Here is a 27,608-nt window from a genome sequence, read left to right as displayed (position 1 = left end):
TTTAACTAAAATTAATTTAATTAAAAAGAACTTTAACTCTATAAGTCTAAATAAAAAACATAAATTTATAAAATTAAAATTTTAACAAGTTTTTAATAATTAATATTTTTTTCATCAATAACACTATTTTAATCAGTTTATTTTAAAGAAATTATAATAACAAATATTGGTAGCATAAGTATCATGATAAAAGTAATCTTCCATTAGTAAGTAAATAACTAAAATATTCCTATTGGTGCAAGTATCTTTTTTAAAATGTTCCTAGACAAATATGAATGTCACCAACCATACATAAGATAAGATGCAACCATCAGAAGTTCAGAAAATAATAATAAAAATAATAGAAGTGAATGTGTACTCTTTTCTGTCCAAATCCCAGATAGTATCTGTGTAGGGAATGACATAATATCTGGACCCTCTAGGACTATTTAATGAGGTAACAGCAATCATAATTTTTCAACTTCTTTTATCATTTTTAATTTATAAATTAAAATAATTTATTTATTTAATTAAATATGAAAATTCATGGTCTCAATTTAAAATTTGTATATAACTTGTAACTAGAATTTATATTCTATTTTTAATTAATTTTATAAATTTATATATATATATATATATATATCTAAAATTATATTATTTTAATGTAATAAAAATATAAATATTCATACTCAAGTTTTCGCTAGTAAAAAAGAAAAAAAGAAGTCAAAGTTTAATTTTTGTATGATATCTCGGCATAAGAAATTAAAATTTTATCATATTTATTTTATTTCATATTTTCTCAATTCTATTTTAGAATTAAATTAAAAATAATCATATATGTCAGACATATTTTAAGGAGAAATAAATAAGTGCTTGTAAAAAGTTGAAAAATATTAAAATCGAAATATTTTTATTTAATGATATTAATATTGTTAATATCACAAAACAAATTTGTTATTAAACTATTCGACTGGTGTTTTCTTTTGGTTATTAAGATGTATATGTATATATTAATGTATAACTAAAATAACTTCAATTAAAGTTAATTAAAAAACTAATACCAATAGAGTTAATTTAAGGAATTTAATTGTTCTTAAAATGAAACGACAACTTTAGTAAATCAAACGAATAATCAGTTTATAAATATAATATTGCATCATGTCTAATTATATACATATATTTATTATATTTTCCTTTTATTTATCATTTCATACTTCATAATATATTTTTATATTTTTATATAAGGTTAAATATGTTTTTTATTTTTAAATTATTTATTAAATATGTATTTTATGAGTACTTTAAAATAATGTATTTGTAGTTGTTTCTATTCAAATGTGTGTCATTAATCGAAAAACAAATATAGAGAATGAATAATTTGATTAAAAGTTAATAAAGCTTCAAAAAAGTATCTCGGTCCCTAAGCTTTAGGTGTGTCTTTCTATTTATAAGTAGTTTAATTTAAACCATATATCCTCAATTTAACTCTCTTTCTGGTGGTAATGGGACGATCCTCATAATGGTTCTAGAGGTTGGTAATGGTGGTCGATCTTCTCCTTAAAAAGAAAAAAAAAAAAATCTTTCGTTCATAATTCCATCACCTCTTGGATGTCTTTCTCTTTCCTCTCCATTCCCATCCACCTATAAAAAAAAAGAAAACCTCTCCGCACTCTCTTTTGTGTCTCAGCTGCCACATGCTCCCTCCTATCTCCTTCCTTCGCCTCACCTCATCAAACTCCCCTCAAACCTTCTCCCTCATTGCAGATTCACTAAATCGGTTAATACTTTAAAACAAGGACGTAATACAATTTTAATGAATAATTTATGGATGAAAAATATGTTTAACTTTTCTATAAACTTATATTCTTTTATCTATGAGGTGTACATAAAATACTTTCTAAATTATAATTTTTCATGTAGGAAATATGTTGAACCATCATTCCAAATACACAATTTAAAAAAAAAAAAGTGTTATAAAATTTTGATCTCTCAACTTTTTGAAGAAACAAATTCAAGTTCAAAATCTTATGTTTGTTTCTTTGATACAGAAACTATAAATGTGCATATTAAATAAATGAAACTTATTCAACACTTAAACACAAAATTTTCAAAGTCAGGTCATGTCAATGTTTGTTAATATCAAGTTTATAAACTGCATTCACAAACCTTATGCCTCTTCATTCCAATTGTTGGCCAATCTATTTCTCTTTAATAATTCTTCAGGAGCAAATGAAATTCCAAACACTCAGCCAACTTATTCTTACTAGCGTTAAAACTTGAACTCATATTTCAAATGGCAGATATTTTAATTAGGCTTTCAAAGTAGGCGTGGTTTTAAATATCTTACTATTGATTAAATATGTGATAAGTTGAACAATGAAAAAGACATATTTGTTTTATTTATCTTTTGTGTTGTTTGGAGTGAGGGCAGCAAAAAGAATGACGCTCATTTGCTTGTTTTAAGTCACAAGTGTAAAAAAATACATTTAAAAATAAATAAAAAGAAAGACATGAAAATAGCAAAAATCAACAATGTTTATGTTTTGATTATAGTGTAATTATTTCATTAATATTTAACTATTTTCAGGTTATTACATTCAATAATGGTTAGTAACCTGAATTAAGTTGGGTTTCGTAAAAGTCAATAATGGTTCTTTCGGAAAAGGTCAGGACAAAAGAAATTATAAGAAAAATATTTTTTAATTTAATTTGTATGAAGATTTTTGAATGGCAGATCACACCATTTGAGAATGGTCTTTCCACAATTTTCCTGATTTCATCGCTATGATTATCCTTTCTCATTGGAGGATGTGTAACACTAACAATAATAAGCCGATATAAACTTTAATTTAGGAAATTTATAACGAAAGGTAAAAATCTGGCGAACATTCTTTAGAGTTAGGCGGTGGCCATTGTCTGTAACGAAATTTCTCGGTTACAAATTCCATTTTCTGTCAAATTCGTTCCAATCTTTTGCTTTTGTCTCCATTATTGAATTTCATGGATCTTTAAATATCGTCCCTAGGTACCCAAGAAATAGAGAAAAAAAAAAAGAAAAAAAAGAAAAGTATATGTCTGTAGAATTTGAAACTGATAACTCACCTTCCTTCAATTTAGAGGAACAGCATAAAAACCACGAAACATAACCTGCTTTAGTAAACACTCCCAGAACAAAATATCCGTTGGTTTATTGAATAATTACAAATTTACAAAAAGCAACAAATTGATCCGTGAAAGAATCAACAGAGTCTTTTCAAACATGAAGTAAGTCCAAAATCCTTTTGTAGTAAAGATGCTACCGAGTTTTACCCTTTTCACAATTGAAGTTAATATACACTTGAAGCACACTATTAGTACCACTGAAAGAGAAATTAGATTTCACTCGATGCATCTCTGCTCCCTTCAATCAATGGTGTCAGTTTCCCTCTTCTAGATGTGGCAGATCGGTCCTCATCATCTTTCTCATATACATCGACACTTTTCATAAAGATTCCTGTAATATTTAATAGGATTGATTAATTTATATAGTTCAGCCATGTGTCTACTTTCAACAGCATAACTTTCCTTTTCTTCAAGCTATTCAAATCAATTTTCCTGATGTTATTGTTAAATAATTGGAGCGTTGGTGGTCAACTAACAATTCTTAGGCATCATCACTCAAACATAAATTTATATATCCACGAAGTGTATCAACCAGAATAATCACTCGCTCAGATAATTTCCATCACCATGAATCTTTACTGCAACATGCTAATTAAAATTAACACTTCAGGTTAATTGCAGCATAAAAAAAACTAAATTTGGCATTTATTTTCATTTATGATTTATAGTTCTCCAAATGCTAAAAGAAAAGGAATGATTAATTCTACTGGTCCTTGAGAATGTAGAGGACTAGAGGTTGTGGTTGAGAATTTTCTGCATCTTCCTACTTGATATTATCATTTTATTTTCAATGAGAAAGACAAACAGACAAATACACATGCACAACATCTACGTGTTCTTCATGTATTCTGAAGAAATTAATCCAAAACTATTCTAACTTAAATGGATACCAGAAAGTATTAAGAATAGCAAATTGCAACCATAGCAGCATGCCATTTACCTATGAACCATATGACAGCCGCAAGAAAGAAAATGGATGTTAAACAAAGTGATGTCTTCCTCCAGTCGTTAATATGATCCTGCCCAGGAAAACCAATTTGCTTAGAGTCAAAACAACGCTTTAAACTAAATTATATGCATGAACAACGCTAAATATGCCAAGAATATAAAGTCAGCATATCCGGACAGTAGAGTAAAACATGAATGTGTTCTCACTACACTTTTGAAAACGACAATGAAGTGGCATACTTGTCTCTAACAGATGAAAACTAGAAGCCCCTTCACATCAACAAGGAGAGGCAAGTTGGGAAAGGGGCAGCTAAAATGAACAAAGGGTAACCCAAATGAAATTCTCATCATGTGAGGACTGGGGAGGGTGTACTCACCACTAAGACAGTTAAAAAAAAGTGTCACATAATAAATAAATCAAGTGAACATACAACATTCTTGTGATTTGATGAGAACTACATACTTGAATGATTATCCCACTAACAAAGAAGGCTAGATGCATTGTAACACAGGAAATAGGATTAAAAACTTTAGCCCATTATTTTTATCTTGTGAATTGTCTTCAGTAATCATTATCTATATAATCAGCTCGTGTATAAATATTATTCTGCAGAGTGCACGTTTCACAGGAGCATTTTCAGCCAGTCTAAAATATTTTCTCCGAGAAGCCTGTACAGGAAATAGGATTAAAAACGTTAGCCCATTATTTTTATCCTGTGAATTGTCTTCAGTAATCATTATCTATATAATTAGCTTTTGTATCAGTATTATTCTGCAGAGCGCTGGTTTCACTGGAGCATTTTCAGCCAGTCAAAAATATTTTCTCCCAGAATCTAAGTTGACTGATAATACAAACTTACTTTTTGTAACAGATCATAGCCAGCTTACTGGGAAAGACCAAAGTGCATAAGATGAACTTAACTAGTACACTACTTTCATGGAGCAAATAATCATATAATAAAATTTATAACAATATCCAGTCATAAGAGTAAACCAAAGCACAGCTATAAAACATCACGAAAATCTTAGGTGGTGTTACCTGCAGGACTCCAACAAGTGGTGAGGAAGGCACATCACCAAAGACATGGATTGAAACTGTAGATATGGCCATAGACAGTGGCCTCAAACTAGGTTTTACACATCGGAGAGAGACATAATTTACAGGAGCCTACAAATATAGTACCATAACCAACCAAATATTAAACCAGTGACGCCAAAAAATTGAGACTATATTAATAAATAAGAATACAATTAAAGAAAACAAATTGAGACTATTTTAAATGATCAGATTTCTCTCCAAAAACATTTTATCAATGAAGGAAATCTGGAAATGTCATATTGAATCAGTTAGAATGTTCAGTTTGAAAATGTTTAGTTCCCATAATTTCAACAGAAAATGGAAACTAAACATTTACAAACCAAACACTATAAATCAGTCCATCCATAACTTATTTAATTTAAAAAACCATCAACCCATTAACTACTTTTCATGAATAGATATCCAATCCATCCATTTAAAGTGTGTTATATTTTTTTAAAAGAAAAATATTTCTATAAAAGAAAGTTCTTTATTTAAACATTCTAACACCCAAATACTATTTAAGTCCAAAACTCGTCCCTTAAATTCTTCAAACCACTGATTTTGGACTCTTGACCTAATAGATTGCCAAAATATGTTGGGTGGTTCAAAAGATATCAATTAACAAATGGTGATTCAAGCCATTAAATTTGGATGGTTAGTGGATAAATAGATCCAATTGCCATTCCTACTTTTAAGAGAGGAGAATTTAATCTTCTGAGTGATTCACAAAATTACCTGAGTGACAAAAATCAATAGTTCACCCATAGAGAAGAAGACAATGAAACCAGACAAGCTCTTGAAAAGGAAAGCAATGAAACAGAAGATTGCACCGAGAAATGTTGCTCCAGAAAGAAGCTGCAATGGCAACCCAGGGAACACATAAGAAATGAAATAACACATCAAAAAAATTTCATAAAGTGTAGACACACCCTTACAAAGACAGAACAGAGTCAAATTCAAGACAAAGGAAAAGACCAGAACATGCAACTGTTAAATTCTTAACCACTTCTATATAAAATAGAATTGAACCATTATAGATTTGAGAATAGATCAATAATAAAATAAAATTTCTCATGAAAGATATATAAATCTTGAACCTGTCCATACAGAAAACAGGAATACAAACTTGTTATGATCTCTGATCCAATTTTAATATTCATATCTGTACAAAATGGGTGCCAAAGACTCATGCATACCGTAAAAGAACATACTAAAACAGTTATATGAAATTCGGGCAATCATGTATTCTGTTTTCCATACATACATGTAGTCAGTGGCTGAGTAACAAATAACCTTCAAATTCTAGACTATTTATGCTGTTATTACTAATGAAACTGAATCTCTAGCACCTAGGTCAAGCTTTCATCCAAATCCAAGAAATCCAACACCTTAAAGATACGTTTTCCAGTCAAAAGTGTACAACAAATGGAATTATGAATCATTTGACTCATTTCACACTATAAATAAATGTAAATCAACTGAGTATACCTTGAAAGAATTAGAGATGGTTGAAGATATCCTGTCAAGAAACAAGCCTCCAGCTAATGTCCCGAAAATTCCACAAACAATTGTCATGCCTCCAAACAACAAGTCAGCATTACTCTATAAAGAAAAAGCAGGTCAAAGAAGCACATTTCCACAAAGGACACAAGTGCAATATGTAACACAAATAATGTTTATATTATAAGTGTTGAAAATTCCACATCGATTAGAGATAAAGCAATTTCATAGTATATAAGTAGGTGCCAACCTCATCTTACAAATCCATTTTGTGGGGTTGAGTTAGGCTTAAAATTCATTTCTTAACATGGTATTAGAGTCATAGTTTAAAGCCTGTCTTAGCGAGATTTGTGTTTATTGGGCATATAGTTTTACCCGCTATTGGGCTGTTATCGGACCACCTATTAATGTCTAGTCCCACGCATAAGATGTATATTCCTTGGCACAAGGGGGTGTGTTGGAAGTCTTACATCAACTAGGGATAAGGCAATTTCATAGTATATAAGTGGGTGCAAACCTCACCTTACAAACCGGTTTTGTGAAGTTGAGTTAGGCTTAAAGTCCAGTTCTTAACAATAAGTCTTAGAATTTAGATTTAGGACCTAACTCACAAAAAACCAGGTTGTAAGGTGAGGGTTGTCCAAACTTTACAATTTCTCTTTGTCATATCTCTAGTCAACGAGAGACTAAACCACAACCCTAGAAGCAATTTTCCAATACTCTCCCTCGCACCCTAGGCTTTTGGCATGGAATATGATGTGACAAATGCAAATGATCCAACAATGCATGTAGGATAGACTCTTGCGGCATCTTAGAGATTGAGTTTAGGGTCTAACTCAATCCCACAGAATCTGATTATAAGATGAGAATTAACCAAGCTTTATTATAAGCTCTCTTAAACCATATCTCTAGTCAATGTGAACCACCATCCTTGCGGTTGAAATTAAGGTAATTTCGAAAGAGGCTGCAATTAAGAAGAGCTAAAAGTGACGACACTTAAGGTTGCTTTCCAACAATAAGCAATGGAGATCCTAAATCAACTAGGGACTACTCACTATCGAATCCTTATTGGACCACCTCAATGAAAGGGTTTAGGGATCCCACATTGACAAGTGTAGTGATATAACAAAACTAAAAAGGTATCATAGACATGGTTGTTAGGTTTCATAGGTCACCCACTATCAATTCATTATCGAACCACACACAAATGTCCAACCTTGCAAACTTTACACGGTAGATTTTCAACATGATGGAATATTGAAGATCCTACATTGCTAATTTTACGACTAAAATATTGTATGTAAGTGACCTACAAGTTATTTTTGTAGGGTGGAGTTAAAACCAATCCCAAATAATAAGTATAGTGATAGAATACAACCTCCTATTACAAAGCTCTATGGGAGAAGAAATACGGAAAATGGGAATAGAGCTATTTGATGTAATTACAAGTAATTGGGAGTCAGTTACCATGACAATAGAGCTAGTTAATGAATAAGAGAAGTTTGTATAAATACTTTTGGGGTCTAGAGAATAAGGGGGGAAAAAGAAAATATATGTGGGAGGACACTGGACCCTTGAAGAGCCAGAGTTATTGTTTTCTGTAAGACTTTCCTTTGAAAGAAATATACGGTGTTGTCTCTTTTATCTTTGTAAACTTCCTCTTCTTTCACTCTTTGATCCAGTTTCTATAATATAGCAACAGCAACAACAACAACCAAGTTTGTCCCAATAGGTGAGGTTCATCAATCAACAGCACAAGGCTGTTTTAAAAACCAACTTTTCAATAAAATCTTCAAATAATGCCTTTGGATTTAGTATGAAGAAGTCATAAATTTATTGGGTAATATATGAGAATACCATATGATAAATGTTGTATCCTGCCTTTGGTCCCCAATATGAATAAGCTCCAATAACAAAATTGTATGATATGTACCCTGGCAATATTTAAATTCTCAAGTAAAAAAACAAATACCATAGTTCGGAATTGAAAATACAAATATCAAATTCTCAAAACAGAAATTCATTATATTTATTGTGCATTACATTGAACAATTATAAAAATGTTCCAATTTTCTTAAACAGCCACAGTCAGGAAACAATGAAAGAAAAGTATTTGTCTGCAGGAGGGAAAAGAAGTACCTAGAACATTTACAACATACACTTGGTCATGCAAGAGCTCCTGTATATCTTTTAAAAAGATGGTGAATTGATCCCACAATTTGGATGTTGACCTGATAATCATAAGAAATAAAAGTAATGTTTTATTCAAATATCAGATATCAGGTGAAGCAACAACTTTAGCAATCTATTATGAGCATAATCATAAGGGAATCTCAAATGTAGAAGAACCTTAGTTGGGTAACTGTAATATCTATTATGTGAGTGGAAAATTACCTTTTCACCATAATATATGTATGCGTGTATAAAGTTTAAAAGAAAGCTTCCTTCAAAGTAGGAGCAGGAGTGTAATAATATTTAATGATGATTTTCTTCTCTCTTCTTTAGTTATATTATGAACAAAGTATTGTGACTTTAGAAAAAGGAAACAAGACACCAAGTACAGGAATGGCATTTCTCGTATTCCATTATGTATAGTCCACGGGCTAGTATGTTTTTGTCTCTGCTTTTCTATCTGTTTGCATTCTATCTTTGTCATTCTACCACCCTGATTCTTGGCAAGACTGTCCATCTGTAATAGTACCAAAACTGCTTTGCATGAACTGAAAGGATTACCATTTAGAGTATTGACCATTGACAGCAGATTAAATAGAACAAGAAGTTTGATGATTGCTTCAAGTGACACTGTCTGCTCTTCCAACTGCTCAGACAATCTATCGTAAATGGTAGTTGAATTTTGTCTCCAACTTCATTTTTCTTGCTCTCTTTAATGTACATAAGGCAAATTTAATGCTTAGACTTTGGATTTTTGTTGGAAAATTGCCTTAATTCGAGTCACCCCTAGTTCACCAAAGTTAACCTCAAGTGCAACCTTAAGTTGCCTTAAGTGCAACCTCAAGGATGGCGATTTGGTCTCACGTTGGCATGTATGTTTCAAATGGAGCTTATAAAGTTTGGAGACTCTTAACCTTACAAAATGATTTAGTGGAGTTGAGAGTTGAGTTCTAAGACTAACTTCTAAATTTTCTTCAGCTTGGCATTAGAAATAGGAAAACAAAGAAAAACTAAACAACAAATACCAAAGAGAGAAGGGATTCAAAATTCAGAAAATCAAAAGCAATACTTACTTGGATCCTCTTAGCAAGGCTTGATCTTCAGCAAGCATGTCATCACCTATAACAGAAACCTCTAACAATGACCACAGAAATTATTTACGACACCAAAAATGCAAATATCCTATATAAATGGAACGCAGATATGAAGGGAACTGCAAAGTCAGACAAAGTTCTAAATACTACAAATATGACTAACACTTGTCATAATATGAATGATACACATGGCTTCTTCCTTGAAATGACAAATTGAATTGAAAATGGATAATAAAGTTAAAAATTTCAAAAGATGATTCCTAATAAAGAATGAAGAACATAAGATATATAAGCCCAGAAAAATGGAGAAAGGAAAAGATTAGATTTGAATCATGTATCAAGGTTGAAGAAGAAAAAGTTTATATTACAGATCATGATATCAAAGTGATTTGAAGAATTATTGTATCAAGTTTTTCAGTAATGGATAAAGATCAAGGTGTAGCATGGAAGAGCTAGAAATCCCAGAGGAAGGAACAAATTTGGCTTATTACAGTAGAACACATGTTGAAGAGGTAGAGGAAAACCTTAAAAAAATAGATAATGGTAATCCTGTTGAAGTTTGGAAGTGTGTAAGTGAACAAGATATTGCTTGGCTCACTAAGCTATTTAACAGAATTTTGATATCTCCGAAAATGTCAAGTGTATGGAGGAGCATTTTGGTCCCAATATTTAAGAATAATATGAAATTATGAGAAAAGGTGATTAAACATAGAATATCTGAGCTATACATTCCAAGTACTCAACCTACATTGGTGTAATAAGGTTTTGTTGTTGTACTACTGCAATTCTCCCTTCTCTAAAATAAATAATTCATCACAGCACAGCTTTTAACTGAACTGGACATATTGCAAAATAGTGACTTAAAGTGTGTTCAATTTTGTTACAACCACATAGCTTAGAGACATACCAGAAAAAAAAAAAACATAAGATGCTTATTCACTTAATATGAAGTAAAGACATCCCATTCTATAATATTCATTAGCATTGATGTTTTTCCAAAAATTTTTTCTCATTATGAAATTTGTCCAGTCTTCTAATTCTCTCCATACCTGCTAATATGAAAACAATATTGGAAGATAATATTTTCCCATAAATTTCAAAAAGATTATAAGGAAATATAGATAATAAATTACAAAGTAATAGCTAAAAGAATCAGGAATACCTCCAGTTTCAGAATCATTTGTTTCAATAGACTTTGGTGTGTGTTTGGGTTCCAAGGGTGCAAAACCTACATTGAAAGTTAAATACTATATTAATGTGACAGGGATTAAAAAATTAAGGATATTCTTAAACACATCAAAGAGAAGAAAATGGCGACCTTCCAATTGCAAAGGCTTCGTTAGAAAACCCAAAATGGGAAAAGGAAGCATCAAAATTGCCTCAACCCAGAATGCTACACGCCAGTTAAATTGGCTTCCGACCTACACGTTATTTGAAAACTTGAAGCTGATTGATTTTAAAATTATCATTGAACAAAGACAATTAAATAATAAATATGAAAGCTGAGCACAAGTTTTAAGCTTGCAAGTACCCCAGATAAAGGTATAACAAGACAAAAAATGTTTTTCCAGAAAATATGGCTATTTAGTTTGAGAATATGGCTAATATACATTATTAGTTCCCCAGAAGAAGTCCATCAAATATACTCAATCCTTCACATTCAACTATCGTTTGCGAGGATCAAACTATCTTTCTCCCTTGTGTTGAAAAGAATGCAACTAACGATACCATTTTGTTTTCAGAAAAGAATGAAGAAGCTTTCTGAATCCTTTCATTTTCAATCTTTTTGAAATTTCTTCAAGGTTTGATTGATGACAATCAGTAGTTTGGCTGGTGTTAATGTAGACTATAAAAGTAATTCCACCTTAGTATCACTAGCAGATTGCCAGACCTTGAAGCGGCCTCTTAATATTTGGGTGTTTAGTCAGCAGGTAATCCACCCAATATGAAGAAAATCTATAAGAACCCTGAGATCTGAAAAGGTGCTTACTTTTCTCCAGGTATGGATTATTCCCATTCAAGTCTATCAATGCAGGATTCCTCTGTACTACCTATTTTTGTTTTGCAGGCCAGGTCAAAAGTTTTTTCTGGGGTTAGGTACCGCCGATATGAAACATGACAACTTGGTGAACTTGTGGATATGTAGTCATCCTAAGAAAGAAGGCAGCTCGGTTCTTAGCAAGTTGATTTCAAAGAACGTTGCCTTGGAAAGGAAACAGAATGCAGTTTCCTTGAGAATCTTGTTCCCTTTCACAATAAGTTGTGCATTGTTTAGTGTGACTAAAATTAGAACTGTGGGATGCTAACGTGGCAATGTGCTATTTATACCGTTCTTTGGTACATGTGATTGGAACACAATTCTTTTATCTTAAAGAAGAGTTCAATGAGTGAACAGCTTCTTTGAGATAGAATTAGGTGTTTGGCTTCTAGTTGACAAAGCTCATGGTCTTTTGGGAGGGGCTTCCCTTGAGGATATGTTTAGTTAGAAGGCAGGGTAACTTGGCTTCATTAATTCTTTTTATCTCTTTTGTTGAATTTTCTTCTATGACGAAATCTCTTATCCTCTGATCTCACAGTAATGTTCTTATTTAGATCTCACAGTAATGTTCTTATTTAATGTGTTCCTCTTTTATCTCCCTATACATATATAAATAAATAAAAGCCAAACTCAACCTAAACAAATAAAAATTCCAACAATTATTAGTCCTATTAAAATATATAGCAGTCCAAGAAAATGACACAACACAATTAACATGAACAATCAAAAAGCCACAAGTTATCTTAAGACAGCTAGACAATGGAAGTATGTAGTCTTACAAATCCACCATAAACATAGCCCAGAGCAGTCCCAGCTGGTATGCACATATAAAACGTAGCAAGCCATGCTGTTTTCTGTCATCAATAAAAACACTTAATCAGCAACACTGTATTCATGAAGGAAAAGTTTCAACTAATTATGAAGGAACTGAAGTGGAAATAAAGAAATAGGTCAAACCTGTGCAGCAGGGGCATGATCATCTATGAATGGTGCTGCAAGACTTATGAAGGAAGCCTCACCTACCCCAACTAGCCTGCAAAAAAACTGCTGTGAGTCTCAAATCAAAACATGACATGAGAAATTGGTGAATTATCAAGGCTCAAGGCTTTATAATGTTGAAAGCACCGAAACATTCCCTTACATTCGGCATATTGCAATAGACCAAAAATCAAACGAACAACCACATCCAGCTATCGCAAATGTCCAAACAGACAATCCAACACCAATAAGCCGAAATGGATTGTGACTGCAAACATGAAAATGCATTAATCATCACGCAACGAAAGGGGAAACATGGAGATTGCAAATATTTAATCCTACTTTGAGCTACCTAAGCCTTTTTGAAGAACATGATTCAAATTATCAGTTTCCCATTTTTTATGCATTTTTAATATAACTTCTTAACAATGTAAACATGCTGAAATCTGGCATCATTTAGTTCCACTTTAATTTATAGATTTCAACAGTGACGAATCTTGGACCTCAATTGATAGGTGGGTAAGATAAGGATTATACCTGACTTATATATTATAATCTGACCTTACTCATAATAGTCCCTAAGAACTTGACTATGATAGGCACTGAATGGTTTTGATACTATCTTATAATTTGGCTTAATTCCTAACCGAAGTGGGATCTCCAACAAGATTACCAAAATGGTGTTAATTTGCTTATAATAAATAGAAATGACCATAGAACTCTCCTGCATTTGTGTTTTGCATCAACCAAACTGGAAGTGAGAAGTGAAATTTCTATTGCCCTGTACATTTCTAGGAGGATTTGAACCATTTAGTTGACAAGACAGGCTTGTGTTCAGTCATGTACTTCAAAAGAGCAAGAAAGGAGAAGACAAGCTACACAAGTGTAGATAAGCAGCAAAAGGTCTGTGAATAGAGTCACAAAAACAACCCCAAGATGATGAGAAGGATATTCTGATATTTTATTTTTGCTGTTGAATTTATAAGCTAGCCCTCAGCTCATGCTAATAAGAATGCAATAACTACAACTATTACTACTACATCCACACCATATAAAGTTACAACAACTAATCATTGTGACGTGATGAGCTTGATGTCATAGTTAATCCATAAGCATAAATAACATGAGAAGCAGGCAAAAGCTCATGCAACAAGAAGAAATTTACCTTTTGGCCAGAGAAGCAAATATTGGAGAAGCAATTAGAAGCCCCACCATAAATGCAGATGACAGAATACCATCTTGAAAATTGTTCAAGTTAAAATCCCCCCTGAAATGTGGAACATCGTGCTACAATAAGACGACAACAACAACAATCAGTAGTAAAATAGAGTTTAGCAGAAACAGAGCTTACTGAATTCCACTGCCACCTGTACAAATACCGGACTCAGTACACGTTGCAAGACTTCCATTTACACCGTTACTGGCAATAGCTCCTCGGTCCACATAGTTTAGCATGTTAATGATACAAAATATCATGAGAAGCCTGCAATCATGTATTAATTAATTAACTTTTTACCTAATTAATTAGCCTCTTGTAGTTCATTAACACACCAAGCACAAAACACTTTTGAATTGCAAAATATCAATCAGTGAATCATGTATTGTTCCGAATTTCGAGTTGCAAAATAAAAACAACGAAAACCAAAATAGAAACAATGAGAAGAAGGACCTTTTAGGCGAAAACCAAGAAGGATTAGGACTTTGACCCGATTCCGATGCCATTTTTGCTTCGCTCTGCTCGCACCCTCTTCTCCTTCTCTTTGATTATAGATTTTTGCAATTGAGAAATGAAATAAAATAAACGTAGTTAGTTAGTCTACAATAATAGTTGAAGTAAGTCTACACTCGAGTTTCCTTTCATTTCATTTGCGTAATCGTTCCTCCAAACTCAACCGCCCTATGATCCTTCTATTCCCTTATAAATAATACATAACGTTTCATTCACGTTCTGACAAAAATATAAAATACAGGATCCAATAAAATTATAATATTTGTTTAACATCCACATGATTTTTATTAGAATTTATTACATTTTTATTTATAACGACTATCATCAATGTTTATCATCTAATACATAGTAATCCACTATATATTTATATAAGTCTTCAATGTTTATTTTTTGGATCTTGATTTTCAGGAAAGTCGTCGTGATTTTCGCATATAACAAACAACTCACTGAAATATCGTGGGTATTTTGAATACAAAAAAAAATATATAATAAAAATCTTAGTTTAGTATTACAAGGGAAGGGAAGGTCCTTTTACTTCTCAATCAATCGCATCTAAAATTTGTTTTCTAATATTATATTAGTCTAATTTACATAAATTATTGGGTTATATAATAAATTTTAGTGAAAAAACTTATTTCTACGCATGGAGTTGTATTAAAAGTTTAACTTGTATCAATTATGCCTAACAAGTTATATTAATTCAGAATTTCGTGACATTTTACTTATATAAGTAAAAGTTTACTTTTTTTTCTTCAAAACTTTATATATATATATATATATATATATATATATATATATATATATATATATATATATGTACGCCCTGGCGACCAGTCTCCGCCTGACTTAGTTAATGTCATTCATTGTGTCGAGCCGAGCCAGGTTGGTCACATGGTCATCCTGTTTCGGACCGATTTGAGGCCGACCATGATGTTGGACCAGCAGACGACCAATCTATGGGCTGGGTTAATACACGATTTGGATCATTACATGAGCAAGCTATCTATGGGCCAATCTTGAACCGATCCACATACTAGCACGACCTCAAGTGGACTTGAGTACTAGGCCGATCTACGACCGTCTTATAAGGGATATTTCCAAAACCGCTCCACTTTCCCTCTTGATAGGGGGCATGACCATGTTCCCCTATGTTTCGGCAGTCCCAACAACATGCCACCACCACACTAACCAAACAGAGGATGAGGAAGGATCGATATAAAGCAGGCACCATACCCCAAGGAGAGACAGAGGTTTTTTGAAAGAAAAAAGAGAGATATTATCGAGTTTCTGACAAAGAGGCCGAGTGGCGACCAGTATGCACCTCGGACTCCCTTTTTTACCAAAACAATATATATCGCACATTTTATATTTTAATAGTTAAATTAATTAAAATTATATAACTTTTTAATCTTCTAAATGAAAAGTATTGAAATTGATAACCTTGTGTAATCTTCTTGCATATTAAATTTATTTTTTTCGTTAACGTGTACTTGAAGCTTTTGGCAACTCGAATATTCGAAAAAATAGGCATCGGTGTTTGTTTGAATTTCTTTTAAATAATATCTTTTATTACAAAAACTCTTAAATATATATTTTGAAGTTAGACAATAAAACAAAAGACCGTTTGATAATTTTATATATGGCCGTAATTAAAAATAAAAATAAAAAAAGGTTAACCATAAATTAAAAGCTTCAAAAATGAAAATTAAATAATAAAAAATTTATTTATAATATAAAATTTTTTATTTAACTATAAAATTAACTCACTTTAATAATGTCATTTTAGTATCCATCAACTTAATTACCATTTAGCATTTATGCAAAAACCTAACTTCTAAGTTTTAGAGAAGTCGTTTTTCTCAACCACACAAGATTCATTGACTTCTATTTTAACACAGATAAAAGTATCATATCAGAATAATTATTGAGACTTTTCAGGAATAACAAGAAAACAAATACAAGAACACAATTTCAAAACTCACTCAATTTATTCAACCCAGATTTCATTATTCTGCCCCTTAACAGGGTAATATTATGCTTCCATTCCAACCCCTTCATCACTCTCATTGTGACGGATTTTCTTTTCTCACCCTATACCCTAATTCATTATTGACCTACAATAATGAATACTATTCTGCCATATCTCAAGTTACTAAACAAAAAAAAATGTTTACATATACTTCACATATTCTTTATAGCAGAGTAAGCTGCAAAATGAAGATCGTAGCATTCACCATCCCATGATAAGTCATGTGCCATTGCTTGCATTATTTTTCGTTTCCACACTGCAGGATTAGTCCTCTACAGAAAAATGAAAGCAATTTAATGGATCATAACTACATGGATTGTTATTTTCCAGAAATAGTAAAACTTACTAAGGAGAAACCACTAGAAACTACATACAATTTCATCAACAGCAAGGCTGAGAGACATGTTTATAAAGCTAGAGTTGATCAATTTTGAGTACATGGTAGCCTCATGGTCTTGGTTTATGAAGTTCCTTTCAAAAGGTATCACCCTTGCAGATAGATACAAATGAAATGAGTGTTAAACAAGAATGGAGAAAAGATTTCATCTATCACAGGTTATATTTATGGATTACCTGTTTGTGCTTGCATCAGAGGTAAGTGCTATTGGAGCTGCTCCATACCTTAATGCTATGAGCTACACATTCAGGTTACAAAAAATTGTAAGAATCAGTTTATACAAAACACTCTCCACCCGAAACCAAATTTGCTTACAGATTGCATTATTTAATTTCATACTGCATGTTTTACTTGAGGTGCTACAGCAGTGGAGAAAAAAAAAATCACCACTAAAGTTGATGGTGGTCTTACAGGGATTTCGTCAGTAGGATCAACCAAAGATTGGCACAAGATGATGTCGGATCCAGCAAAGACTAAATGCAACAGAGCTTCATCGTAAGTAGGAAAAAGTTTAAGATTATCATCCTGAACATTTTGAATGGAATGGCAAATCATTAGTAGCAGAAAAGGAAAAAAGTATTATTAACTTTATCACATAGATAAACATGTTACTGAAACAATTTTCCTAAAATAATATCATTCCCAATAAATGCATTACTTTTTTATGTTCCACACACAAACATTGATTTACTATATTTGTAAACTTGCAATAAAAAGCAATTAGCTACAAGGAATTATAAAAAATAAAAACAAGACAGCGTGGGGAACTACCTTGAGTTCCTTCTGAAGTGATTCAAGGGTCTGATTCACGACTGATCTTTCACTGGTCCCCAAAAATACGAACTGCAAGAATAATTATTCCAAACTAATTAAAACAGCAAATTCTGAAACAAGAATTTTCCATAGCCTGATTCGTTTCATAGAAGGTTGAATTGCATAAGGTTTATTAGTTTATCTTCAATATGAAAACACAAGGAACAACAGAGATTGTTTCTCCTGTAAGAAACAGACAAAAATTCATAGGCATACTGCTATGTTTGGAGCTTCCTTTTCAATATCAGTTAATGAAAAAATCTTAGAAACAATGAGAATGTACTTTTTTGAAAAATAAAAAATAAAAAAAACATGAAAAGTATAAAGTCCACGGAGATGGCAACCTGGACATCCTGTTGCTTGGCATTCAAGATAACTTCCTTCAGCCTTTTCACATCCGGGTCTCGTCCTTCCGGAAAAATGAATCCAACCTGTTAAATTTAAACTGTGAGCAGAAAAACCAAGAAAAACCACATGTACCTAATTTGTAACATTGTATACCAGTTTTCACCAAATCAAAATAAATTAAGTAAATAAACGAATAATTTCAACAAGAATGATGAAGAAATCTCCAAGAACAAGCAAAGGGAAGGGACAGGCAAAAGCTGTTCACTTTTCCATATTGTTGAAGTACTTCTTTTTAACAAAATAAAAAGATGTTTGCAGTTCACTTAACCCCGGTAGTATTTCAAATTTGTTTGTCATTAAGCTTGTCTTGAACATCATTTAATCTCTATTACAGAGTTATCACATTCACACTGTTTGTACTATGTCACAAATTTTTCTCCTTGGATATATTTACAGTGGCACATAAATAAATAAGAAGGGGTGACCCACTTACAAGAATACTAGAAGAATGTTCAGATAACCCCAGCTGCTGCAGCAATGAAACTTTGCAAACAGCTTTTCCATTGATATTTTCAGCATTGAAATTTTCTGGAAGAAGATAGTCTATTGAAGGATCCCAAGTTGATCTGTCTAATCCATAAGGAGCAATGACCAACTTGTCCCTGCAACCAAATGTAATTTTCCTTGTTGAATACAATGAGAAAGACAGAGGTGAAAACACATTATCAAACTACAGAAGGGGCACTAATTTTAAAAAACTAACCAATATATTTATCAACCAGATCATTCACTATGTTAACTATTTCAAGATAATATTGATTTGCAAGGAAGAAAAAATAACACCTCATCAAACACTAAACAAGATTGAAATTATGCTATGACAGCATACTTACCTATGCTCATTTAAAGTAGGTTCCAGACTCAGATTACGAATAACTATGTGCTTTGGATAGATAGAAGACATTATTACAACTTTATTTGAATAGATAATTCCACCCTGTAAATTTCATAGAAAACTCAATGTTGTTCGGTCATAAGAAAATACAGTCTTCAAAAAGAAAAGAGAGATTGTGGCACACAATATGTTATTCAATGATTAAATATCACAGTTTGAGGGATATAACACAAAAAACGAAGTCAAGTGTTTATATGACTAGCACACCTTTAAAATATTGACAAGTTGTGTGTTAGTGTTGTCTTGTAAACGATCAGGGCGATGAAGTCTTAAAGGATCAAGCCCGCATAAGGCTAATTTATCTGGTTGCTCAATACCCTACGTACACAGCACATCCAATAATTGCAAGACTGACAAGACCAAATGTAATATCCATAACAAACGATATGTAATTTTTCTTGAAAATTTCTGCTGAAAGAAATGTCAAGCTCAGAAATTCAACACAAAGTGCATATCCAGCAGGCCAAGATCGGTGACTAACCTGTGAATTGAAGCCATGGCATGTAAATAATATTTTGGTTCCTCCAAGTCCCTAAACAAAACAAATCATTAAGAACATTACAGAGGATCCTTTTCTATGTAAAGAACCAGAAACAAAATGAATAAGTCTCCATAAAAGATTATGCAACAAAGCAATATATTATTCCATAATTAAATCACTCTCGTACATAGCAAGAAAACCTATGCACATTTTTTTAAAAAGAGAAAACAATTTAAGGGTCAGAAAGGATAAAGATGATTATAACACAAGACACAGTGCAGTTTCCAATCAGCCACAGGATAGAGGAAGTAGAGATATGCTCTCCACTTCCTAAGGGAAAAAGAAAGGGATCACTTGAAACAAAACTACAAAAGTTTGCTCATCATTGAATTTTACAAGGCTCCACTACATTAATTGTTTTCCTGAAAATCTGTCCTAATTTACACTAAATCACAGAATTACTGTAGTTCAAAAGAGCACAAAATTAAGAATAGACACCTGTTGAACAAATATATCCCAGAAAAGGGGCCCAACTATGGCAGTCTCCCAATTATGAAGATGTAATACATCAGGCTGCTTCCCACATTTTACAATATAATCCAATGATGCTCGACAAAAGTAGGAGAACCTGATGGTGAAGAAATCATATTAAGATTATTGACAATTAAGTATACCAGAGTAAAAGGAAAATGTTGTCGCATGCAATTACGTGTAGATTAGAGTATTCCCTAGTTTTAATCGGGATTAGTTTTCTTAATTCCTCTTTTATTATTATGCACAAATTTGCAGCTTAAAATCTTCAGAGTAGCATTTATTCCATCTGATTTTCATAGCTATATGTGTGTTATACCGACTGCTGTACATTTTTCATAAAAATAACACACAATTCAGTTCTCTTTCAAGAGAAAACTTAATTAGATCAGATTTTACTTTCCTGTCACCTATAACAAGAAACTAAGACGCATATGAGATAGCAATTATCAGAGTATCTCTTTTATTTCACTCTTTGAAGATAGTTTGAGTGCACAAAGAGTCAGTCATGACAAGTTATAAAGGGAGTATGTTGGTATGCAAAAACTATAAAACACTTCTCCTTTACCCTTTATTTGGATAGGAAAATTTACAATTTCCAGGAAATTCAAAAACACTGAATTTGTATTGCTTTTATTTCAGATTGTTTGACTCTAATTGAAAAACAACAATGACCATATGAAAAAAAAAAAAAATAAACCTTTGGCAATGATGACCAAAAAATAACTATAAACCCATTTAACCTAAATAAACCCATCGTCGACGAAAAAACCATGTCAACTTGACAATGCTCCAATTGAGTCGAAGAAAGAACATGAAAAAAAGAGACATGGATTTCAAAGAAGAAAGAGTATTGCGAATTTCAAATTCTTACTTTCTTTAGGTAGAATTTGAAATACTCTACTTTTAAGTAATCAAATTAGTCTTATAAATTCCTAGAACTTCAATTTCTTCTATAATTTCCTATCCAAACAATATATTTTGTCATAAAACATTTCAAATTTTCTGTGAAAGTGAATTACCCTCTAAAAATCATCCATCAAAACACTACTGGAGTTCTATTCTATTCTTTTGAGCTTTACAGTTTGTGAATTAACTCATCTGTGGTTCTCTTGCAACAGTAGTGGCACTTGAACTATATAGTCAAACCGAAAAACTTGCATGCAAAAAATACATCCAGCTTTCTAGTCTGGATTTTTCATTATCAATTTCCCCATGAAACAAAACACTTCAAAATTATCTGATGGGCTTCTTATATGAACTTCAAAGTGCAAATTTTTCTTTGCTTTTAAACAATAACAAATGGAAACTAGATGAACCAATCAATACAAATATCATTTCACTCACCTTTCAAAATCATCTGGATAGCCATATATCATCTCGCGATTGAAAAATGATGAAAAGTACTTTGGCTCAATCAAAGTGACTCCAATGCCATAAACAACACTGTCACATGCTAAGAGTAAGTATAGAATACACGAAAATCAGCAGATTTTAAACAAGGAAAATTTTTTGAAATAGTACTTCTACTATACTTAATAAGAAGCAGTAAAATTATTTGACATTCATTTTATATGGAGACTTGCAGTAAATAAATAGACAAAGAAAGCCAAACTAACCCAGTCCAAATTCTATTTCCATGCAATTGACCATTAAAATATGAGTAAGCCTCTACATTAACTTCACGCAATCCTTGCACTTCATTGAGGTTTAAACTTGCATACCTACATGGAATTAGATACAGCCAAATTCAGAAATTATAAACATCAAGGAACTATTAACTAGACTAATTTAGCCATATAAAATAGACATCAAATGTATAGATACAAAGCACAAAATAGACTCCAAAGTTCCATGCTCATATTAATTGGATGAATAACATAAATAGCAAACAAAATAGAAGGAAGTATGTATCTTACTTTGGCAATATAACCTCCACCAAGTGACCCTTTCTTTGAAGTGCACGAGATATGCCAGTCACATATGAAGCTACCGATCCTCTAGGGACCATTGGCGTCATTTCTGTGCAAATGTGAACAATATGAAAACCATTCCTGAATGAAATTGATACAATAAAGGACAATCAGATTTTAAAAACTTCACCTGAGAAAGGAAAAGTAAAAAAGGGAAATAGTACCTAATTATTAGCCTTATTAAACAAAACAAAAAAAACTAACATGAAAAAGATCCAGAATATTTTAATGATCAATTATAATTCCAGCAAAAACCCTAGTTGACTCAATATCCTATTAAATACATGTTTAAGTACTTATACATTTGCTCATTTATAGGCTTATGCCTCTCTTCATGCTCTGTTACTTCTCTCAGTAATTTGGGTATGCTACACGCTGTGTGCCATTACCACAGTAAAATAAAATTGCTGAGAATTTTGAAATGTTTCCAGATGTTTCAGTTGGCAGATAAGGCAACAAAAATAGGATAACCCATTGACTGCTGTAATTATGAAGGAGGAAGATAACCAAATGCAGCCAGGATTTACTTTTTGTGTCCATGTGAAAAGTGACGAAGTTGTCCTAGAAGTTCGGGATCTTTTTTGCGTGAGATGACATTAAAAACATCCGCCAGACTCACTTTGTGGTTAATCACCAAACCTCTTAATTCAGATGCTTCTCCAGGGCTAATCATGCTGCTAAGGACCATGGCATCTATCCGAAGCAGCAACTCTGAACAAGTTGATAAGTTATCTGGGTTACAAACAGAAACATAAAGTTCAATTAATCATCCAGAGCTTCAAAGACAAATCTATTGTTGATAAATTGTATCAATAATAGATATTTTTATCATAGATTTGAAAAACTGTATACAATTCAACAATGTTAGCACAAATATCTGCAAGCCAAAATGTTAAGATTCAACAGCAAGCTGAGCACTTGAGTCTCATTATTAAGGGATTCTAGTGTGGGTTTACAAGGCCTTGTGTTCCCGAACTATGACAGATAGATTTTGTGGTGTGGTTCTCCAAAGGCTCTTACCATTTGGTATCAAAGCCATCCATTGCATCCCTTAGCTGCAAAGGAGTGACACAGGTGGTCACCGGCATTCCACTAGAACTAGTCAAAGGGAATGAGAGTTTTGCATGGACGCCAGGGCTGCAGAGCACGGTAAGAAGAAAGGATTCAATTGCAAAGTATGGGAATTTCTCCCACAATGAAAAGAATGGGAATTTCGAATGGGTTTTATAAGATCTTGACTTTCCAACTACATTATATATAGTAGACCTACGGGATAGGTGAAAAAAACTAGTCCTTTAAGCAAAGGGAAGAAACCAAATGCAATCAAACATGTGTGTGTGGTGGAATCATGTTTCAGTAGTACGACAGAAGATAACCTAGAGGCTGCCAACAACAAATGACATGCATTTATTTAACCAAAAGTATGCATTATGAGGTACTACAGAAGCACATGGTGATGCTATTAAACATTTAAACCATCACCTTTTACCTTTACCAGCACCAGCCTGCTTTTCTGCTTCCAATTTCTTTATCTTTTTGAGTAGCGAGTGCTTTTCTCTGTTGGTTTTCTCAAGTTCCTCAATGGCCCCAAGACGTTGTTCGTTCAAGTACAGTATGTCTACATAACGGGAAAATAAACCAGAAGTTATTTAACTCTCTTGTACAGAGCCCCAGGGTGAATAAGGTGAAAGAACTAACTATGTTGAGCTTCCTTGAACAATTGCCAAATATTATCTTGTTTCACATTCCGGCCATCATTGGATATTGTCTAACATAAAGTGGGGAAAACAGTAAGAACTAAGAAGGCAATGAAATCTATGCAGAAACAGATAACGAAGATTAAAGGGTACACGTGAAAAACACAACAATTTTGAAACAAAAGCAATATACCTGGGACATGTCCACATTTTTATTACCCTCTGACCTAAGATACAAATTCTCAAGTCAGTTCCGACTACACTGGTATATGAATCGGCTAACAAACATGGTAAAATGTTTATTTAAAATTGAAAAAAAAAACTTTAAAGAATAAAAGATGTTACTTGTGCTCATGAAAGCCAGTGACATCTCCATTATTCCTGAAAACACATAAGCCGTGCAAAGAGGTTAAGCATGAATAATCCCTGAGATGAATTATATAAATTTATGAATTATCAAAGCAAAAGGGACAAGTTTTCAGTGTTTGAAGCATCAAAGTTGGATTTTGAGGACACCCTAGTAAGAAAATCATAGTAAAACATAAAATATTGCGAAGATAGAGAGGGTGGGAAAGTGGAGTAAAAGTCTGACCTGAGGCAAGAAATAGGAGGGAATGCAATGGGTTTTGACACGGAAGGGAGTGGAAGACGAGGAATCGGTGGATGGAAGAAAAACAATGTCCCCATATTCTGATTCGAGATTGAGGTTCAGAGATGGAGGCAATGAGTGATATTGCGCCACTCACACCCGTGTCCATGATAATGTAACTGTGTCTCTCATCCAAATCATTGTTGCATTTTGAAACTACAACCGTAGACACAAAGACAATGTGCCAACTAGGAAACACGTGTCCACTCATGTACCGCCTTTGAATTTGATCGCCCCTTAATGTGTCGCTTAACATAAAGACTAATTACTTAAAGTACAATTCAATCATCAAGTCTGAACTAAAGAGTGAACTGACTGGTACAGCATCACTTACCTCTCTCTCAATTTGCTATGTCAATGGAAATTCTTCTGCTAAATTTTGGACAATGTTATCATATCTATTTGTGAATTAGTATTAGTTATTTATTTAAAATTATTTTTAATTATTAAATATGTATTAATAATTCATCATAAAGTTAAAGTTTGATGATATATTTTAACTAAGATCATATTCTTTTAAACAGATTTAAACAGATTTAATGCTTGAAAGAAATAAGCGAATTTAAAGGCTTTCTCCTCTTTTTTTTAATTGATTTTCGGGTGAGAAAAGGAGTGGAAATGTAGATCAATTCTTTTGCATGTTCCATCATGTAAAGAGAATAGCGGTTGAAGGTTATGCTTTTAAAAAGATACACTGATTTAAAAGATAAAAAATATTTTTAAATTAAATATTAATTATGTCAATAAAAAATAACTTTTTCTTTACAATAATCATTAATATCTAAATATTTAATTTTTCTTTTCAAAAAATAAAGGAATTATTTAAAATTATTTTTTTTTCAAATTTAATAAATAATAATGTTACAAAAATTAACTCATCTAAAATTTATTTCATATTTTAACAACAAAGGACAATTCAGTTAATTTTATTTTTTATCTATTAAATTTTGTTATCTATCACTTCAATTAAACCACTCGCAAATTTCACTCCTTAATCCACTCAAAGATCATCTACAAATCTTTTAAAAAAACAACACTAATTTTATTCTCTAATTCTTTCAATCTCTTCCCCTCCCTCTTTCCCAAATCAATTTATTCAAAAACACACACATGATGTTGTGTTTGGATTGTGGTGTGGATTTGACGAAATGGATTTGCGTTGATTTGAATTGATTTGTAGATAAAGATGAGTGTGTTTGGACTAAAAGAAATACATTATGATTTAAGTGGAAAGTTTGTGAGAAATTGTATATGATTTGATTAATAAAATTTAATAAATTTTTATTTTTACTAAACTAAATTATATGATTACTACTTTACCAATAATAATAAATATAATGTAAATAAGAAAAATAATGTTAAAATAAAAATAAAATTATTATTTAAAATAATATAGCTTATTAATAACATCATTAATAACTTGAAATAATTTATTAATATTTTCAATAATAACTTGAAATAATTTATAATATACTATTTAATTTAACAAACAAAAATATCTCTACTTTTATTTAAATTTATTTCTTTTTATATAATTAATTCATTTTAAAAAATTACATATAACATATTACAAAACCATAATATTTTATTTTGTGTTTCTTACTAATACTAATAATAATAATATTATTATTATTAATTAAAAAATAAAAATTGTATATATATATATAATAACTGAATAATATATAAGAAACGAATTAATGTTATATATATAAATATTAAATGAATCAATTAGTTTGATTCGTTTTTTATATATATTATGTTACAATAATATTTAAGTTATTATTTAAATTTATAAAATTGTAATTGGTTATTTCTATTTTGTTGTTCTTTTAATTATATTATTATTATTATTATTATGTAAATAATAATTATTATTTTATATTTTATTATATTATATTATATTATTATTTATATTTATTGATATTATATGAATTAAATTTATTGAATTGTGTATAAAGAAGAAATATGGTAATTAAAAATTTTTCATTAATATTTTATTATATTTCAGTAATTTTCTTTGCAAATCTTTGTTATTTTGTGAAAAAAATTAACAAAATAAGTTCTACATTGTTTTCATTTTTTTAACTACTTTTTTATTTATCGTTTTTCGTGTTTTTTCTCCATTTCTTAGTTTTGCATCCGTATATACAAATCTGTCTCTTGAATCAAACGCAGCATAAATGTTGTCTGGATGACACGTTAGAGATTTGTCACCCATATTATGCCCATTAAAAAATATTTATTTTAATATAATAAAATGGCTTCCTACTGATTTTCGTTATTCTACTTCTTAAGATTAAATAAATTTGTTAAAATAATTTTTTTGATTTAAAAATATATTTAAAAAATAAAGTTGAAAATAGAATATGTAAACTAAAAGAGAAGATATATTTATATAATAGAGAAGTTATAGATAAATTTAAATATGTATAATTTTTTTTTTCAATATGACAATTAAATTTGAATGTCATTCTACGTATGAACACTGATTTAAATTGCTTCAAATCAAACCCATCTGTGTAAAAGTAACTTGGGTTTTCTTATGTAGTATACCACATGTCGCACTATCATTTATACCAGAAAATTGTGAAAATTTAAATCAAGAACAAATTCAATTCGAGCTGCTCTCATTTTTAATCATCGCTTTAGAAAATTCCCTGTAATTTGTATGATTAATATCATTAAAAAAAATTATACAATTAGCATAATCCTTTTGATAACATCACTTCCAAAAGAAAAATTATTTAATCAACATGGAAGCATTGACTACATGAAAATCTAATGATGGAAATTTGATTATCTATAACTATATAACTATATATAAAGGGAATTCTCTCTTTTGTGTTCACATTTCATAATTTCAATTTTACCCTTTATAATTTAATTATTTATTAAATTTTTAAAAATTAATGGTTACTTTTACAAGTTTTTATAAAACTATTTACTTATCTCTTTCTTTTTTCTCCTACTATCCATCAACATTTATTTTTCTCATATTTTCTCCATATATTTCACTTTAATTTTTATAAATATACTTTTATTTTGTTCATTAAC

The 27,608-nt window shown here is 31.3% G+C and overlaps 2 protein-coding genes across 6 annotated transcripts; both read right to left on the bottom strand.

Annotated features, from left to right (window-relative positions):
* Window positions 1-3,147: 3,147 nt before the first annotated feature.
* Window positions 3,148-14,917, bottom strand: LOC114173342 (putative sphingolipid transporter spinster homolog 2). Of its 3 annotated transcripts, none has more exons than XM_028057660.2 (16): window positions 14,622-14,917; window positions 14,304-14,435; window positions 14,118-14,219; window positions 13,116-13,220; window positions 12,932-13,007; window positions 12,754-12,828; window positions 11,255-11,357; window positions 11,099-11,164; window positions 9,916-9,976; window positions 8,810-8,901; window positions 8,528-8,604; window positions 6,659-6,772; window positions 5,906-6,025; window positions 5,129-5,257; window positions 4,082-4,160; window positions 3,148-3,472 (listed from the first exon to the last, which is right to left on the bottom strand). In XM_028057660.2, the coding sequence occupies exons 1-16, from the start codon at window positions 14,672-14,674 to the stop codon at window positions 3,351-3,353; spliced, it is 1,506 nt and encodes a 501-aa protein (XP_027913461.1). In that variant the 5' UTR covers window positions 14,675-14,917; the 3' UTR covers window positions 3,148-3,350. The 3 variants fall into 3 exon arrangements, with proteins under 3 accessions (XP_027913461.1, XP_027913462.1, XP_027913463.1); XM_028057661.2 differs by having other exon boundaries at window positions 9,916-9,961; XM_028057662.1 differs by lacking the exons at window positions 3,148-3,472; window positions 4,082-4,160 and adding an exon at window positions 4,180-4,758.
* A 1,733-nt stretch (window positions 14,918-16,650) lies between these two features.
* Window positions 16,651-24,706, bottom strand: LOC114167654 (UDP-Glycosyltransferase superfamily protein). Of its 3 annotated transcripts, XM_028052769.2 has the most exons (20): window positions 24,498-24,706; window positions 24,251-24,286; window positions 24,099-24,132; window positions 23,907-23,976; window positions 23,698-23,826; window positions 22,736-22,940; window positions 22,155-22,289; window positions 21,855-21,959; window positions 21,583-21,681; window positions 20,203-20,332; window positions 19,705-19,755; window positions 19,431-19,541; window positions 19,162-19,265; window positions 18,762-18,930; window positions 18,265-18,351; window positions 17,879-17,950; window positions 17,519-17,632; window positions 17,284-17,345; window positions 17,085-17,199; window positions 16,651-16,982 (listed from the first exon to the last, which is right to left on the bottom strand). In XM_028052769.2, exons 1-20 carry the CDS (start codon window positions 24,590-24,592, stop codon window positions 16,863-16,865), a joined length of 2,043 nt encoding a protein of 680 aa, XP_027908570.1. In that variant the 5' UTR covers window positions 24,593-24,706; the 3' UTR covers window positions 16,651-16,862. The 3 variants fall into 3 exon arrangements, with proteins under 3 accessions (XP_027908570.1, XP_085526285.1, XP_027908578.1); XM_085670159.1 differs by lacking the exons at window positions 19,162-19,265; window positions 19,431-19,541; window positions 20,203-20,332; XM_028052777.2 differs by lacking the exons at window positions 24,099-24,132; window positions 24,251-24,286; window positions 24,498-24,706 and having other exon boundaries at window positions 23,691-23,826; window positions 23,907-23,922.
* Between the last annotated feature and the right edge of the window lie 2,902 nt (window positions 24,707-27,608).

The sequence above is a fragment of the Vigna unguiculata genome, chromosome 2 (assembly GCF_037176805.1).
Source record: "Vigna unguiculata cultivar grain cowpea cultivar isolate G323 ecotype 2 chromosome 2, ASM3717680v1, whole genome shotgun sequence".
NCBI classification, from domain to species: Eukaryota; Viridiplantae; Streptophyta; class Magnoliopsida; order Fabales; family Fabaceae; genus Vigna; species Vigna unguiculata.
Note: the sequence above shows the minus strand (reverse complement) of the source record. Positions and strands in the feature narration are given on the sequence as shown.